This window comes from Haliotis rubra, unplaced genomic scaffold, assembly GCF_003918875.1.
Source record: "Haliotis rubra isolate DU_JTF1 unplaced genomic scaffold, ASM391887v1 Scf1131, whole genome shotgun sequence".
Lineage (NCBI taxonomy): Eukaryota > Metazoa > Mollusca > Gastropoda > Lepetellida > Haliotidae > Haliotis > Haliotis rubra.
The window spans coordinates 54,591-71,474 of NW_025765039.1; the positions used below are offsets into that span (position 1 = coordinate 54,591).

Here is a 16,884-nt window from a genome sequence, read left to right on the forward strand (position 1 = left end):
ACCCAATTCCACCCCACCAAAACAACAACAAAAAACAACCAAAACAACGCACACAAAAACAACAACAACAAATTCAAACCCCAATAAAACAGAACAACAACAAACAAGCAAAACAAAACAAAAACCATTGCTATGAAGTAGTAATTTAGACATGCATTTCCTGATGCTGAATTATTGCTTGAATAGAGTGGAACAAAGGACCCGTTTGTTCTTGTTCAGGAATGAGTGGACAAACCATATACCGTTTGTTCTTGTTCAGGCAATATTCCAGCAAGTCGGCCCAAGAACGTAACTGTTTCGAACCCTGGTATACCAGCAGCCAAGCTTTAACCATATACCACCGCCCCCATATGGTCTCTGATACCAGGAATAAGACATGGCTGTTTGACGTCTATAATTATCTATTACTTTGAAATATTTACAGGAGATGATCGAAAGCCAGTAACGATTCATATGTGACATTTTTACGCATATGCCATGCGTTATTTGGTAAAGTCAAGTGCATTATGAAGTGTGATTTTCTTTCTGTTTCATGCCCACGGTTAACCGTATGTGTGTTTGGAAAACACAGGTTGTCAGATCTTTAACTGGCGTTCAGCTATTTTTAGAACTGAGGATTCCCCGCTTCATTTTGACCAATGACAAGCCTTGAATAAGTGTGTGCGTTACAGCTGTCAAGACGTAATGGCGGATTGTAAGTTGTAACTTCAACTGACCGAGGAGTAAAACTTCTGACATTATGATAGTTTGAGCGACATTACATGTAATGAGTGACAAGTCTGGTGGAGTTAAGCAAACATTACAAGAAAATTTGGATAAAAACAATGACAAGTCATCGAATGGGTCGGGTGAAAATTCACGATCCAACTTGAGCGAAAGTGGAAGTCCTGAAAAGGTGTCGACTGCCTCGAAATATGACCCTAAAGCCCGTTCCTTTGAGAGGAAGAGCTCCCCAAGACCCCCGCCAAAGAGTAGAGGCATTTACAAGAATGGTGGACCTAAGCCTAGGAGGGAAGAAGAAAGAAATTTTAATTCTAATGCCAAGGGCTTCCGCAGATATGACACCAAGTCGGGTGCTCCTCCGCCACCCCAAACGACTACATCTCTGTCGGAGAAAAAGACAATAGGTTTGTTCATTAACATTATAACACCTGTAGTGTTCTGTTTGTCTCAGATTATGCTCCGATACGTGTGCAAAAGAACACGTGCCAAACGTGCAAATTGGAATCAACAATTTCGCAACGAAAATACCTTGTTTCGTTATACAGATAACATCCAGGAAAGTGTTGCTTTCGTTTTGCATATTTTTGGTAGGATAACTAACATTAATTTCATGAAGGGGTGATATTTGATGACACTGTAAACATAGTCTACATAGTATGCTAATAACTATTTACCACTGGACACTGTAACATCAATTCTAAGATGCTAGTAGGAGAAGTTTGTAGGTACTGACACTTCTTTATCCTGAGATACAGTACACTTTCTGAGTTCCATAACATTGTTCCTGTCATTCCTGTGAATCAGGATGCCACATCTACATCAACATTATATATATTGGTGAAATAGTCTCTTTATATTGGAGAGTAAAACATTCATTATTCCCAGGATGAAATACGGCAAGATGACATCAACCATCTCCCAGTTCTGCATTGTTATCCCAAACATACACATACAACAGTGCCTGTGCCACAGCAGCTTCAGAACTGGTCCCTCATCATGCTCATCATGCTCAAGAAATCGTTTTTCTCATGCCTCAGGAAATAACAAAACCTTGAAAAGTTTTTAATCATAGCTGTTGCTCAGCATAGGGCATTTGGTAACATACAGCAGTTAACATGGTTAAATATTAGAATTACTGTTGCTCTTCCTCTGCCTATTCATCACTTATTCCCTACTGCCAAGGCCTCTCTGCGTTGATTCACATCCCAAGCTCTCCCTCCGCTTCTTTTCAATATAAATATGGTATCATGTAGTACAAACTGTTCTGTATAAGCACACCTTTCCATGGCTGCTGACATTCGTGATGGAAACAAAACCGAAAACACTTCAGCTTACAATATCACACTAGTTCTGGTATGTTCATGCAAGTGTCCTTGTACTTAAACTGTTAAAGATTAGGGACAGAAGAAACTATATTTCTTAAATAAACATCAAATTCCAAACTGCAGATGAAATTTGCAAAATTCTATGAAGAAAATTCAGTCAATTAAGACACAATCCATATAAGATAGCTAGCAGCCAGTTAATGTAACTACAGACTTTAGTTATAAAGTCTTAGTGCACCACCAGATTTGAAGGCATATACCATGTATAGCAATGATAGAAGTTTCAATGCCCACCTTAAGTTACTGGGCCTTCACCCTATCTACCACTACTCTCATATATCATATGGATTTAACAGTACCATTGGCTTGGAAAGTAATAATCATGTAACATCATTTATGTCTTCTAAATGTAGCAAATTTAGTTAACAATTCATTGCAATAAGACATGAGAGCATCAAGATAAACCTTTCAAATCATCATCTCACTGCTGCGTTGGGTATAAAGCAGTGAGCACACATTACCCCATAGGTCTTTTGTTGTAATATTCAAAGTTTAAGTAAAGATCCACATTTGAAATGAGGAGTATAAATGCAAGGAATAACATCAGAAATGAAACTTTCCAAGTTTATGGCAATGAACAGAGAAAATGTCCTTGAGAGTTTTCAACCAATGGTAATCTTGAAACGATAACATGGGTTACGTCTGTTGGAGACTTGATGTAACTTGCTCATGGATATGGAAACCTAGTTTCACCAGAGAAAATCTGGTTGCACCCATAAATTTATTAGAGTTGAAATTTTATTTTAAAAATAATTAAAATCATAAATACCAGTTCAATGCCATGATTTTAGATTTGTTAATGCTGTATTGCTGTAAAACATGAAAGGAACATGCACGTAACCTTGAAGTACATGTAGTTTGATGATGATAATAAGCTCGAAAGCATGACTAATTAAACAGAGCAAGGCTTAGCGGTGCAGTGTGATACATAAAGCTTAGAGGTATTAAATGTGTTCAAAGATCAGTTCTGTATGAGTTAGCTTGGTTGATCATTCTTAACTTTGAATTTTTTTACATGTTCTTGATCTTAAAGATACAAATATGAAGTTGCATTGGTGCATGTTTATACAGATAAGTTGGTCCATACCCTTTGTGTTGAGATGACAAGGAATGTTGTTATATTTTGGTGATATTTTGTACTATACAACGTGTTGAATATGTTACATGATGATTCAGTAGCACAAATACCTAGTGATTTTAGTGCATCACGGTGAAATTGACATATGCAGCCACGACTTGGTTTACTTTCATTTGTTTCATTATTGCCCTCCATCTTGTTATCAATACCTCATGATTATATGGGTATTTTGGTTCTTAGTTTTCAAAATGTGAATCAAAGGTCAGGATATAGGTACAATAACAAACACATTATGCCTTGTAATCATACCAGCAAGTCACATAGTCCATGCTAAACTGCTCAATAGTTAAATTGTCATAATAGAAATTAGAGATTAGCCATTTTAAGGGTTCATTGTTAAAAAGTGTTTTTTTATACAGACAAGAGGACTGAAGATCTAGTTTCTATTGTTGCATGATAAGCAATTTAAACATGTTAAATCACACACTGACTGTTGCTCAAAATGTAGTTTGTTGTCTGTAGATCGTGATAAATAGATTTGATTGACTGATGATCGACTTATGATTTTGTGTGCTTGCATATGGGCCATACTGGACCATATTCAAGCTATCTTATGGTGGCTTGTAAATAATCATGTATGGACCAGACAATCCAGTGACTGATATAATGAGCAACTAGCCACTTTTTCATACACTGACACATGGTCAGTCAAGTCACAGGGTCTGACAACCGGTCCAGGCTCTTACTGTTACAACCGCGTAGGTTTGCTAGGGACATATTCCACGATCCTTAGGGAGTCTGGCTGTGTATGTATGCTGATTCAATTCATTTGTCTAATTGATACATGATAGATGGTACTGCCACCAGTGTCTCCCACAGCTCAGGATAGCTGTTGTGAATTTGGAACTCGCAAAGTGGAAGACCTTTCACATTTGTCCAAGCGTATGAATACTGGTTCATATGAATGTGTGAAGATTCAGTCAGGCTGTGTAGCACATGCTTCTATATATACTACTGCAGTTGGAAGGCTGTGTGTTTGCAATACCCATCAGCTTTGACAGATTTACCATGGTCATGTAAAACTGAGTGCTCTTGAAGTTCAGTCTAAAAAGTATGCAAATTTGGAAGAACAATTCTGAGAATATCTTGTTTTAATTTTCTCCCATCTACCTATAGCTACTTGTAGCTGCACAGACATGTAATTTTACCTATGGTCCCATTTACATGTGTAATACTTGAATCATTTGATATGTACTAGATGTAAGGCCTACAAAAAATGTTGTCATTCCAATTACCCAACCGACCCTAGAATTCTGGTGCTGACCCTATTTTTTGAAGCGGTATGAATGAAATAAGCTGTCAGATACCATTGTTTTTTTCCCCGGCACCGGCGGACATCCATCATTCTGATAGTGAAAGTCGACATGATGGCCTAAACTGTGGCTGCATAAACAATTATACATTGGTAAATGTGTTACTAGTTTGTACTTTACTTCTGAAAAAAAGAAAGAAAAATCCTACCTACCTACCCTAAATTTTAAAGAGGTGTAATCGGAACCACAACATTTTTTTGTTTGGCCTAAGTAATGTGTAAGAAATCAGCTCTTACTTGTCCAATACAATGTACAATATTAACAGTAATTTGGCTGGAGACAAATGGAGTCAGGTCAGTTCTTAACTTTGTCAGCATTTGATAGTGACATTCTTCTATATCATTACACAGTTACAGCTGGGAAACAATATTCCTGACTTGTTTTATGACAGTCCGTCAGCATGGGCAGTATTCTTATAAATGAACTGAAACCATGTTGATGTGAGTCCATTGCTGTGCAACTGTTAGTGTGCAGTTCCTGTTTGTAACAGCACATCCTCATACTGAAACAAGGGAAGGGGCAAAAACAATTGTTGTCACTTATTCTGATAGTATCTCATGTAATAGGATTTGTTTGTTTGTTGTTTAACGCTTATTCCAGCTAAATGGCAGTGATCTGTAAATATTCATGTGTGGATCAGACAATACATGTGTCAACCAAGTCGGCGAGCCTGACCACTGGATGCCGCAATAGTAGGATGTAAATTGTAATATTATTAGTACTTTAGTTTGAATACACTGAAGGGAAATGCATCCTTTTACTGTATAGCTTGTTGTTAAAATTACAAACTGAAAATAACTATAGTTCATTTCAAATCTTGTGATCAAAATAATTTATATTATTGACTATGTCAACATTACCATGATTATCAATTGGGTCAAAGGTTAGAATTGAAATGAATAAGGTGATCAGAGGTCATGTAATACTTCAGTGGCTTTAAAGGCACAATGTCACACATTTTCAACAATATTTTGGCCTATGTTATATATATTGGGGTATATGCACTCACTTTAGCTTCCTATTGATGCATTAGAGACCCGTGAAGGTCCGGGTTAGAATGAACCTTCAGTAGCCCATGCTTGTCGTAAGAGGCGACTAATGGGATCGGGTGGTCAGACTCGCTGGCTTGGTTGACACATGTCATCGGCTCCCAATTGCGCAGATCGATGCTCATGCTGTTGATCACTGGATTGTCTGGTCCAGACTTGATTATTTACAGACCGCTGCCATATAGCTGGAATATTGCTGAGTGCGGCGTAAAACTAAACTCACTCACTATTGATGCATTAGAAGACTTATTATCCCTTAAGACTTGCCTGAAATCAATAATTGAAATTTCAAGGTTAACAGCTTCCAACAGAGAACACTTGCCATATATGGAATGTAAACAATTGCTCTGTACATCAAAAACTGTCACATGTAGTGTTGTCGGTATTTGCTGAACTGGTTTCAATCGCACGTTGTGCATAGGATATTTGTATTGAGCGCTCCAAGGGACATAACTCTGTGGGGTTTGCTTGAAATAATGTTTGACCAGTAGAGGGCGTGAGTTGATTTAATGCAATGTTGCATTAATTAATTTGAGTGTGACACTTGACATCTTTAATCATGTTGATGCCATGATGGCATCAACAATGATTGATAGGTAGATAGATAGCCATGATGGCATCAACATGATTAAAGATGTCAAGTGTCACACTCACATGATGGTTATAAACAAACTACCTGCAGGACAGGGGATACCATATGAAAATCTCCACGCTACGCTACAGGATTTTATACAATTTGTGACTGTTATCCTTTGATAAATGCACAGAAAGTGTAAAACAATCCTTAAATATATCATACATTTATCAATATCATGATGCGAGATATACCTTAGTTGTGCAAATGTATACACCAGTATCTATATATTTCCGTAAATACAAGATGGAATAACCATTTTTGAAAATTGATTCTGATGAAATATGTTTGTGTTATTTACCAAGTAAAATACATGTTCTCTCTATCATGTCCATTCTCCATTGAAATAGAAAAAACACAAATTATTTTCTTACATGTGCAGTGACGTGTTTTGAAGCTGTTCAGTGGTAATAGTTTAAATAAAGTGTTTTAGCTTCTTCTGATTCGTTACATCGGTGGTGGATGCTTGATGGGCAAGAAGTAGCCCAGAAACATCGTGTTGTAAATATTAAAGAAGTTGTAAATCCATACCATACGTTGTTATGTTACATTGGTGGTATTGTACACATTTATCAAATTGAAATCATCAAGATTAGTGTCACATGTGGATATTTCCAAAACACACTAAAAAGTTTAAAATGTACATAAGTAGAGAAGGGATGGTGCTTAACTTATTTCTAAGTGTATGTGTTTTCCCCATAGTCCCTCGGTTGTTGTCATTGTTATCACTTAAGGTCCGGAGTTGTATATGTTGGTGTTGAGCTGATAAACACTCTGCATTGCATGAAGAAATTTGATGATGCATGAAAAAATTTATATTTCTGTGATTTCATATTTCTACGAATTGTAACCTCACAGAAATACAGAGGCTGTGGAGTAGCCTAGTGGGTAAAGCGTTCGCTCGTCACGCCGAAGACCTGGGTTCGATTCCCCACATGGGTACAATGTGTGAAGCCCATTTCTGGTGTCCCCTGCCATGATGTTGCTGGAATATTGCTAAAAGCGGCGTAAAACCAAACTCAATCAATCACAAAAATACACATGATGCACTTTATCATTTATCATGTTTATGGCTGTGTCTCTGAACCAGCCATGAATCCATGTGATCAATATTGCTTCTGTTTTACTGGGTCACATATGTTTTCATATCAGTACATGTTTGTGACAGAGAATGCAACTCTATGGTTAATAATTATTAAAGTAATACGTACATATGTTTATAGGCATGAATTGGTTAATCTGATGTCAGTATCCCAGGAGAAATGTCATCATTGTTCCAATGTGATCTTCGTAACAAGTAAACCTGTCGCCACGTTTCCCAACAGGTGTCCCAGTCCCCGAGTTCCTATTGGCTGTGTATACAAAGTATATATGTATTATAAATGAACAGATGTGTGTGTTCCCGCATTGCTATCTGTCAGCAAGGTTGTAACGACTGCAGTGTACTTTACTGCTGTGGGTAGTTGCCTCTGTTTCACAACGGGCACTTGTCGATTGCATGTACATTTTAATGTGGACTGAATGTACACACACGCATGTCAGTATCACATTAGGACAGGTACAGCAATCAATACACTGTACCCTTTGCTGATACAGGTTTAATTGGACAATGCAAGGCAGCGAAATTTGTAACTGGGACTGTTTGTGGCTGTGATATGGATGTGGGTCGTGTAGCATATGGCTGAAGTATAACTTGACCTGACAGTGGACTGTTTAGCATGGGGTCTTGTATGTTGTGGTGGCCATAGCATGGTGGACGATATGGCCCAGATATGGAGTTCTGTCAACATTATGTTTCTGAAATTGACATGATTGACATTGATGGGCTGGAGCAGGGATTGGAGGAGCCTCAATGTGATTCCTGGAGTACTGAGCATACTGACAGTCTCTGCCAAGAGTTTTACCCTACTTTTCATGGTAGTGTACTTTCTAAATACTGTTACCGAAGCCATGTTAGTATTCTGGCATATGAATGTCAAATTAACACTAAATATGAATTATGTTTTTGATTTAGAGAATCAATAAACTGGATGTATTTCATGTGTACAGCCCAAACTTTAGTCTAGATAGATGGCAATGATATTTTTCTAACAGCTGTTAATTTGAGTTGCTGTTATCATGTGTGGATATCAGTGGACTTACTATTTGTCAGTTGTTGTTTCAAGAAACATACTTTTAATGGGTTAACACTGTACATTTGTTACAACACACAGAAACTTGTATATATGATATAATGACATTTATTGGGGTTACACACACTGGCTCATGACATTTGTGTAGTGTAATGAAAGTGTGTTTTGAACACATGTGTTGAATGTATAGATATGATAGAATGTCTTAGGCAACAGAAAGGAATGCTCTCTGCAAACATTTAATGATTCATCTGTCCGTCATTCTCCCCATCATGTCCATTTGTACTGTACATTAAACATTCTTCTCGTCAACAGAACAGATCAATATCATATGGAGCATTCGGTGTTGAAAATAATGTGATCTGATTAGTCGGTCTGTGGTATTGTCTGCTATCATGTGTCAATCTAGGGTTTTGAAATGGAGACTTTAACTAGGTCAGTGTGTATGTGTATGTTTATGTTTAAAACCAGATATTTGTATGACATCTTACAAACATCTCTAGCCATGCTAGCTCATTTTGGGAATTTTAGTATGGCCACAACAGCAGCACATTTTAACATGTGTATAGTTAAGAACCTTTTGTGCTGAAGTTTCTGGTGTTCCCCGCCGTGATGTTGCTGGAATATTGCTAAAAGCGGCGTAAAACCAAACTCAGTCAGTCAGTCAGTTGTGCTGAAGTTTGTGTAAATTTATCATTTCATTAATATATTGCTTCAGAAAACATGATTACCTCCTGAGCATTTGCTGACTAACAGGAGTGCCAACATTGTTTTGCTTCTGAACATTACATTAAAAACCTGTTGACCTGTGAAATTATTGAAGTGAAATTTCTGATCTAATGCAGTCAAACTTCCTAAACTCTGTCTAATGATATTAAGCTTATGCATGCATTATCAGACACATGTTTTTGGACCATGGTTGCTTGTCATCAATTAGTAATAGGAATACACAGTGGCACTACGGCTTCTTCTTAATAACATATATACCTGTGAAAGATCCGGGTTAGAATTGATCTTCTGCATGTTCAGTAACCCATGCTTGTCGTAAGAGGCGACAACGGGTTGGGTGGTCAGGCTCGCTGACTTGGTTGACACATGTCATCGTATCCCAATTGCGTAGATTAATGCTCATGCTGTTTTATCACTGGATTGTCTGGTTCAGACTCGATTATTTACAGACCACTGCCATATAGCTGGAATATTGCAGAGTGTGGCGTAAAACTAAACTCACTCATGATAAAATCTGTACAATACTTTCTGATTTCAGAGCCAGGCAAGACATTCACTGATGAGTCTCGATTGTCCAAGGTGATGCGGCGTTTGCTACGAGATGCAGATCGTGACCGAAGACTTACAGCAGCCAAACAACTAAAAGACTATCTACACACTGTAGAAGGAGGGAAGGTAGGTTTACATGACAATACTACTTTGTTAAGACATAATCTGGGTGGATTTGGGATTTGAACCCACAGTGTTAGGTTGAGAAGGACATACTTGTAACAGGCAAGTCTCTACACAGCAACTTGTTGTTTCTTATACAGCAAACACAAGTGGCCGATTCTTCTGTATAATGAACAAGCTGAATGCTTGACTTTATATTTTATTCATCATACGGATGATGTTGAAAATACATGTCTGGTAAATAAATAAATCAACAGTTTGTTGAATGATCCGTTACAAGAATCAATATGGCCACTGAGCTGGTTAGCATAGTAAATGCACACCGTGGATGCAGCCACTTTGATATATGGTGCACTATTCTGTCCTACATTGTGGAGGGATAGGGGGTCACATTTGGGTATGGGTAATTCAATATGTCATTGAAGATGTTGACTTGTGGGGCCCACTTGCTGTCACAGCACTGGGTTCATGGAGCAGGATGTGAACAATTGTGTTGCATGTAAACATCATGTCAAGAAATTAAAAGATAGTTTGTAAAATGTGTAATGGAACCATCACAGAAAATGAAGAATCCCTCTGTATGAATGAATGCTACCACTAATGTGATCAGTCGCAAGATTTACTGGTGGTAATGTATGTCACCTGCCATTGTCTGGTGTGAAGGAAAGCAGAGCTGTTATTAAAAGTGGAATCATGTCAGTGGAATTGATTTTTAGATGAACAGTGTTAATCTTGTTAAAAACAGGTGTAAAAAAGCCATTGACCATGTTGACTTTGACTGCTCATTTGAATAATTTCATTCCACAAGTGACAGAATACATCCTTGATAAATATAACGATCTGCCTCTTGTATCATGCTGTATTGCACACATGTCTGAATATTTGTAATAATTAATACAACTGCTGTTTATGCATATGTCACCATATCCCAATTGTGTAGATTGATGGTCATGATGTAAATCACTGGATTGTTGGGTCCAGACTTATAGAGTGCCATCTCACAGCTGGAATATTGCAGAGTATGGTATAAGACAACAAACATTGCCACAAACTGTATTTACTCTTTCGCCATTTCTGATAGAAGACTCTGACGTGAGTGTAGAGAGATTCCTGGGCATTATCTGTAGTCTCAGTTTCACACTGAAGTTCGGTATTATGTGTGGAGACTGTTGGGGATAGGTGTCTTCGTGTTAACTCACGGTATTACCCCACGTGCATTGTGCATTAGAATAGGTGTCGAGCAACCAACACTGGCCATGTTAGGTGACTAAATCATGTTAGTTCAGTAGCATGTGATCATAACCCACAACAGCATGGATCATGGTGTGCAATATCAATCACCGGATCGTTTGGTCCACGGTGGATTATATATATAGGTCACTGTTGTACAGGTGGAAAATTGCTAGTGCAGATTTAACAAGAAACCACCTGTGGCGGTGTATTCCTGTTATTCTGAAATCCCTTTCGACTGAAGCGTTTGGTGAGGGTCTGGTTGTCAGCTTGGTTTTACTTTGTGTTATCCTATCTACCTTTCTTTCAGGCTGCTGTGAAGTCTGCTGATGACCTGCTGGCAGCCCTGCCTGGGATATTCTTTGAGAGGTTAGTCAGATACATCACTACCAACACTGGCAAGCTGTGTCCCATTGATGTCGCTGAACCTCATCAGAATGGCCAGCATTGAATCCTATATACCTGTTCATATTAGCTTCAGAAATATGTGAACAGCCAAACTGAAATGCCACTGTGAATTTGATCAGAATGGCTCTTTCCTCATCTCATCATGTGTTTAAAGCCCATTTCTGGTGTCCCCAGCTGTGATATTCCTGTCACAGTGCTAAAACTAAAAGCGGTGTAAAAACATACCACACCCACTCATTCATCTCATCATGTTTAAATGTTAATTTCATGATCACTTTAATTTAATGATGTTACTGCAGGTTATAAAAATGTAAAGTAAAACCTGTATAGGGGCCCTTGACCCTAATGTTTTAAATTTGAGATATAGAAGTAATCAATTATTATTTCAGAAATCATCGGAGGCCCCTTTTTGTTTCTAATACTGATAAATAAGGAGATATAAGTCCTAATGATTGAAACTATGAAAGATATTTGATTTGTGTGTCTTTGTTGTAGAGGGTACCGGGAGGTGAAGGTGGAAGTAGCGTTGTGTATTGGGGCAGTAGGCAGTGCTGCTGGACAGGACATGCAGAGGTATGGCAGAAAGTTTCTTGGTCCTTGCACTAGATATTATTGTCAACCTGTTTAAGTTTAGATAAACACCATTCTTGCTTCCTGGTAGATATACAGCATTCTGTCCTCTCAGTACAGGGTGCTGTTGTACAAAGCGATCTTAGCCCTAAGGTGACCGTAACTCCCATACCTTAACATAGACTTAAGGTAGTCTTAGCGCTAAGGTGACCGTAACTCCCATACCTTAACATAGACTTAAGGTAGCCTTAGCGCCAAGGTGACCGTAACTCCCATACCTTAACATAGACTTAAGGTAGTCTTAGCGCTAAGGTGACCGTAACTCCCATACCTTAACATAGACTTAAGGTAGCCTTAGTGCTAAGGTGAACGTAACTCCCTACCTTAACATAGACTAAGGTAGTCTTAGCGTTAAGGTGAACGTAACTCCCTACCTTAACATAGACTAAGGTAGTCTTAGCGCTAAGGTGACCCTAACTCCCATACCTTAACATAGACTTAAGGTAGCCTTAGAGCTAAGGTTGTTTTGTACAACGACACCCTGGACAACAATATACTCTGTCATCAGGCAACAGTCTAAAGTCTCCACATGATGAGAAGCAAATCCCATTTACTGTTGTCTCCGACAGGGTATTTTGGGCGTATATTTTTTGCCTTTAACCAAGGTATACTTGTGATATATTCATCAGATGATGTACTTCTGGTGTTTCAGCTTTTTCCAGTGGTTGTTTGGGCAGACCGAGACAGTGTTTGAGGACGATGTGAAGACCTCCTATCTCCTGGCCTTGCTGGAGGTAGGAACTGTTTTGGCCTGGCCCCAGGCTGTGTTCTTACTGATGCAGACTTAATGATTATCTACAGTGTGTGATGGTGCAAATGTATAAGTGTATTACTTGATGTATAAGTGTATTACTTGATGAATAAGTGTATTACTTGATGTATAAGTGTATTACTTGATGTATAAGTGTATTACTTGATGTATAAGTGTATTACTTGATGTATAAGTGTATTACTTGATGTATAAGTGTATTACTTGATGTATAAGTGTATTACTTGATGTATAAGTGTGAACTGAATCCTACATTTTGGTTCCGTTATCGTTTGTTTCAGACATTGCGTTGTGATGAAAAGAGACAGAATGCTGCTGAACTTATGCAGGTATGGTTGCATGCACTGATTTTACTTGAGACAGTTGTCATGGACATTCTCATGATTGTAGTCAATATTGATAAAACATGTGTTGACATGTCTGTAGTGTTTGTAAACATATGTACCTACTACATACCCACACATTTAACATACACTTACGGACGATGTGAAAGATGTGTAAGATGTGTAAGCTTGCATTTAAAAAATGACAAATAGACATTAACAGTAACCATATTAATTATATTTTTTAAAATCTGTACAGTAAGCTTGACTTAAAGAGTGGGAAGAATGTTTCAAATGTCTTACATGAAGTAGGCATGTTTTCCCAGCAGATCTCATTACGTTGAGTTATATAACATAAAACTGATATCATTAGAATCTTAGATGCATCAGGAATATATTCATGCCAGTGAAGCTGAAAACTCTTGCATACCTGTATACATCCGTGAAAGGATCAAAAGCATTGGAATTGTCTATATGTATGTTCTGAGAGGCTGAATAATACTGTGTGCCCAACTGACTTATCACACTATGTGTACATTCAGAATTCTAGGAGCAGAGGGGGCCGTGGGGTAGCCTAGTGGTTAAAGCGTTGGCTCGTCACGCAGAAGACCCGGGTTCGATTCCCCACATGGGCACAATGTGTGAAGCCCATTTCTGGTGTCCCCCACCATGATATTGCTGGAATATTGCTAAAATCGGCGTAAAACTAAACTAGGAGCAGAGACTTTAAAAGAGAAAATTGTGAAAATGACACAATCGGAAAGGTAATAGAAAGCCATCATTAAATGATACTTGAAGCCAAGTTAACAGAATCGTGATTCACGTTGTACTGCTGTGTTCTGGCACTGATTGGGGAGATGTTGATGTCACTGTTGTAGCTGGTGATGGAGAAGATACAGACACTACTGGAGAATGCCGACACTCCAGAACTACTGATAGCCGTGGTAGATGTCATCATGTTCATTGCCAAGATCTACCCTCACATCTTCAGCATGCACTTTAGGGTGAGTTGAGTCTTCCCAGGCGATACTATGACACTGGATGTTTCTTTGACATTCATTTGACAATGTTTGTGAGATTTTGTAGAAGATAAAGACAAATCTAATACCTTTGGGGACTATAAAATCTGGTCCTGATGATCCTGCTGACTGGTTGTGCTGAAGTTGCTGGATGATGTTGATTGATGACCGTTTGTGTTAATATTGCTGGATGATGTTGCTTGATGATCGGTTGTGTTGATGTTGCTGGATGATGTTGCTTGATGATCTGTTGTGTTAATATTGCTGGATGATGTTGCTTGATGACCGTTTGTGTTAATATTGCTGGATGATGTTGCTTGATGATCGGTTGTGTTGATGTTGCTGGATGATGTTGCTTGATGATCTGTTGTGTTAATATTGCTGGATGATGTTGCTTGATGATCGGTTGTGTTGATGTTGCTGGATGATGTTGCTTGATGATCGGTTGTGTTGAAGCTGCTTGATGATGTTGCTTGATGACCGGTTGTGTTGATGTTGCTGGATGATGTTGCTTGATGACCGGTTGTGTTGATGTTGCTGGATGATTGGTTGTGTTGATGTTGCTGGATGATGTTGCTTGATGATCGGTTGTGTTGATGTTGCTTGATGACTGGTTGTGTTGATGTTGCTTGATGATCGGTTGTGTTGATGTTGCTTGATGACTGGTTGTGTTGATGTTGCTGGATGATCGGTTGTGTTGAAGTTGCTTGATGATCCTATTGACCAGTTGTGTTGAAGTTGCTGGATAATGTTGCTTGATGACCGGTTGTGTTGATGTTGCTGGATGATGTTGCTTGATGACCGGTTGTGTTGATGTTGCTGGATGATGTTGCTTGATGACTGGTTGTGTTGATGTTGCTGGATGATCGGTTGTGTTGAAGTTGCTTGATGATCCTGTTGACTGGTTGTGTTGAAGTTGCTGGATAATGTTGCTTGATGACCGGTTGTGTTGATGTTGCTGGATGATGTTGCTTGATGATCGGTTGTGTTGATGTTGCTGGATGATGTTGCTTGATGATCCTGTTGACTGGTTGTGTTGATGTTGCTGGATGATGTTGCTTGATGATCGGTTGTGTTGATGTTGCTGGATGATGTTGCTTGATGATCCTGTTGACTGGTTGTGTTGATGTTGCTGGATGATTGGTTGTGTTGATGTTGCTGGATAATGTTGCTTGATGACCGGTTGTGTTGAAGTTGCTGGATAATGTTGCTTGATGACCGGTTGTGTTGATGTTGCTGGATGATGTTGCTTGATGATCGGTTGTGTTGATGTTGCTGGATGATGTTGCTTGATGATCCTGTTGACTGGTTGTGTTGATGTTGCTGGATGATGTTGCTTGATGATCGGTTGTGTTGATGTTGCTGGATGATGTTGCTTGATGATCCTGTTGACTGGTTATGTTGATGTTGCTGGATGATTGGTTGTGTTGATGTTGCTGGATAATGTTGCTTGATGACCGGTTGTGTTGAAGTTGCTGGATAATGTTGCTTGATGACCCGGTTGTGTTGATGTTGCTGGATGATGTTGCTTGATGATCGGGTTGTGTTGACTGGTTGTGTTGATGTTGCTGGATGATTGGTTGTGGATGATTGGTTGATTTTGCTGGATAATGTTGCTTGATGACCGGTTGTGTTGAAGTTGCTGGATAATGTTGCTTGATGACCGGTTGTGTTGATGTTGCTGGATGATGTTGCTTGATGATCGGTTGTGTTGATGTTGCTGGATGATGTTGCTTGATGATCCTGTTGACTGGTTGTGTTGATGTTGCTGGATGATGTTGCTTGATGATCCTGTTGACTGGTTGTGTTGATGTTGCTGGATGATGTTGCTTGATGATCCTGTTGACTGGTTGTGTTGATGTTGCTGGATGATTGGTTGTGTTGATGTTGCTGGATGATGTTGCTTGATGATCCTGTTGACTGGTTGTGTTGATGTTGCTGGATGATTGGTTGTGTTGATGTTGCTGGATGATGTTGCTTGATGATCGGTTGTGTTGAAGTTGCTTGATGATCCTGCTGACCCGGTTGTGTTGATGTTGCTGGATGATTGGTTGTGTTGATGTTGCTGGATGATGTTGCTTGATGATCCTGTTGACTGGTTGTGTTGATGTTGCTGGATGATTGGTTGTGTTGATGTTGCTGGATGATGTTGCTGGATGATCGGTTGTGTTGAAGTTGCTTGATGATCCTGCTGACCGGTTGTGTTGAAGTTGCTGGATGATATTGCTGGATGATGTTGCTGATGGGTTGTGTTGTTGCAGGATACGGTGGACATCCTGGTGGGCTGGCACATCGATGCTACCCAGAAGGAGGCCCTGATAAGGTACACCTCCCAGGCTCTGGTCAGCTTCCACATGTTCTGGACGTCAGACCTCTCCTTCTCTCTCACTCTGCTGGGGCAGTTCCTTGAGGACATGGAGGCATATGCCGAGGTGAGCCAACAGCTGTTTTTTGTGGATCTGTGGCTCGTTAGGAGACTTGACTTTACTATATCCACAGTTTATCTTCAGCTTTGTATATAGTTGTCTACATTAATACATTAAACATCAATACTCGGCTTGTCTTTGTTTCTTTTAACTTTGCAAATGGTTGTGTTACATCTAATCTAAACATTGTCATGTAAAGATATGGAAGCTCTTTTTAGGTTATTGAATTGAGGCCCTTGTTCTCTTTATTAAATATCAAGTCCAGTTAATACAGTAAAAAATTAGGATGCATTTGTGTCTACTT

General features: G+C 39.0%; 1 protein-coding gene across 1 annotated transcript in view; it reads left to right on the forward strand.

Moving 5' to 3' along the window:
• The first annotated feature begins 655 nt into the window (after nucleotides 1-655).
• The window catches only part of LOC124291769 (serine/threonine-protein kinase SMG1-like), a 109,308-nt gene continuing 93,079 nt past the window's right edge, over nucleotides 656-16,884 (forward strand). The window contains 8 exon segments of the mRNA XM_046728844.1: nucleotides 656-1,127; nucleotides 9,642-9,778; nucleotides 11,316-11,374; nucleotides 11,909-11,986; nucleotides 12,696-12,777; nucleotides 13,094-13,141; nucleotides 14,014-14,139; nucleotides 16,416-16,586. Coding sequence (XP_046584800.1) covers nucleotides 767-1,127; nucleotides 9,642-9,778; nucleotides 11,316-11,374; nucleotides 11,909-11,986; nucleotides 12,696-12,777; nucleotides 13,094-13,141; nucleotides 14,014-14,139; nucleotides 16,416-16,586 — 1,062 coding nt within the window. The 5' untranslated portion in view covers nucleotides 656-766.